Source organism: Budorcas taxicolor, chromosome 15 (genome assembly GCF_023091745.1).
Source record: "Budorcas taxicolor isolate Tak-1 chromosome 15, Takin1.1, whole genome shotgun sequence".
NCBI classification, from domain to species: domain Eukaryota; kingdom Metazoa; phylum Chordata; class Mammalia; order Artiodactyla; family Bovidae; genus Budorcas; species Budorcas taxicolor.
This window is the reverse complement of record NC_068924.1, coordinates 76231736-76233051: the sequence shown is the minus strand read 5'-3', so window position 1 is coordinate 76233051 and position 1316 is coordinate 76231736. Positions and strand designations below refer to the sequence as shown.

Below are 1316 nucleotides of genomic sequence, written 5' to 3'. Positions count from 1 at the left end.
TATTAATTCTGAAAAATATTGCATTATTTTAGAGAGAAATATGGTCAAATCTTCCCCTAATCTAATAAATTAACAATGTTAACTATATAGCTTAACTCATCATATAGAACATAAATCTATAGTCTCAAAGAGACATTTTATACCCCAAAACTATATGTACTTCCCCCAGGAAATCATGGAAATCATAAAAATGCATTTTAGACAAATATATATTTTGAACTAGGAAATTTTGAAAATATTAAAGTGTATTTTGGCCATTCAAATTATTCAATAAGAGATCTTTTTCATCATACCCAGGTTATTTAGCCTAAGGAGATACTACAGTTAAAAAATCACACATTGCTTTCCTGAGAAGAGCAATTTTTCATTGAAAATGGGTGGCATAGTTCCCTATGGCCTCATTTTCTTCTTCTGATCCAGAGCTTCTTCATGGCATTCTGCATCTCACCGCTTCTCAGAGTATAGATGAGAGGGTTCAGCATAGGGGTGACAATGGTGTAAAACACAGCCAAGTATTTATCAATGGGTAACGTGGAAGGAGGTCTCACATACAGAAAAAGACAGGGCACAAAGAAGAGGGCCACCACAGTGATGTGGGAGCCACAGGTGGACAAGGCTTTGTGCCTGCCTTCCTGACTAAGATTCTTCAGGGAGCGCAGGATGACCCCATAGGAGATGAGTAACAGTGTGAAGATGACCACACTGATGGCCCCGTCATTAGCCAGCACTGTGAAGCCGATAATACGGATGTCAGTGCAGGCCAGTTTTAACAAGGGGTACATGTCACATGCGAAGTGGTCCATGACATTGGGACCACAGAAGGGAAGGTTGTAAAAAAAGAGAATATGAGTGATCGCATGTAAAAACCCACCAGCCCAGGCTAACAGCAGTAACAGAATGCATATCCATTGATTCATGATTGTCATGTAATGCAAAGGTTTGCAGATGGCCACGTAGCGGTCATAGGCCATGACAACCAGGAGTAAAATCTCAGCACCACCAAATAAGTGCTCTGTAAAAAGTTGGATCATGCAAGCTTGGAATGAAATGGTTTTTCTCACATAGAATAAGTCTGTAATCATATTTGGGGTGACTGTAGTAGAATAGACAGCATCCGTAAATGATAAGTTGCCAAGAAAGAAGTACATAGGGGCATCCAGGGTTGGGCTGACCACCACAGTCAGGACAATGAGGAGATTGCCCACCATGGTCACCGTGTAGATGAGCAAGAAGATGACAAAGAGTATTTTCTGACCCTGGGGGCTCTGAGTGAGCCCCAAGAGGACAAACTCAGTTACATTGCTCCTTTGTTCCAT

The 1316-nt window shown here is 41.0% G+C and overlaps 1 protein-coding gene across 1 annotated transcript; it reads right to left on the bottom strand.

The window, feature by feature from the left end:
• Window positions 1-398: 398 nt before the first annotated feature.
• Window positions 399-1316, bottom strand: LOC128060131 (olfactory receptor 4A47-like). Its single transcript, XM_052652426.1, has one exon. It carries the CDS (start codon window positions 1314-1316, stop codon window positions 399-401), a length of 918 nt encoding a protein of 305 aa, XP_052508386.1.

Bases quoted from the DNA above. Each gene is read 5' to 3' on its own strand.
- LOC128060131 (XM_052652426.1), bottom strand. From the start codon at position 1,316: ATGGAACAAAGGAGCAATGTAACTGAGTTTGTCCTCTTGGGGCTCACT.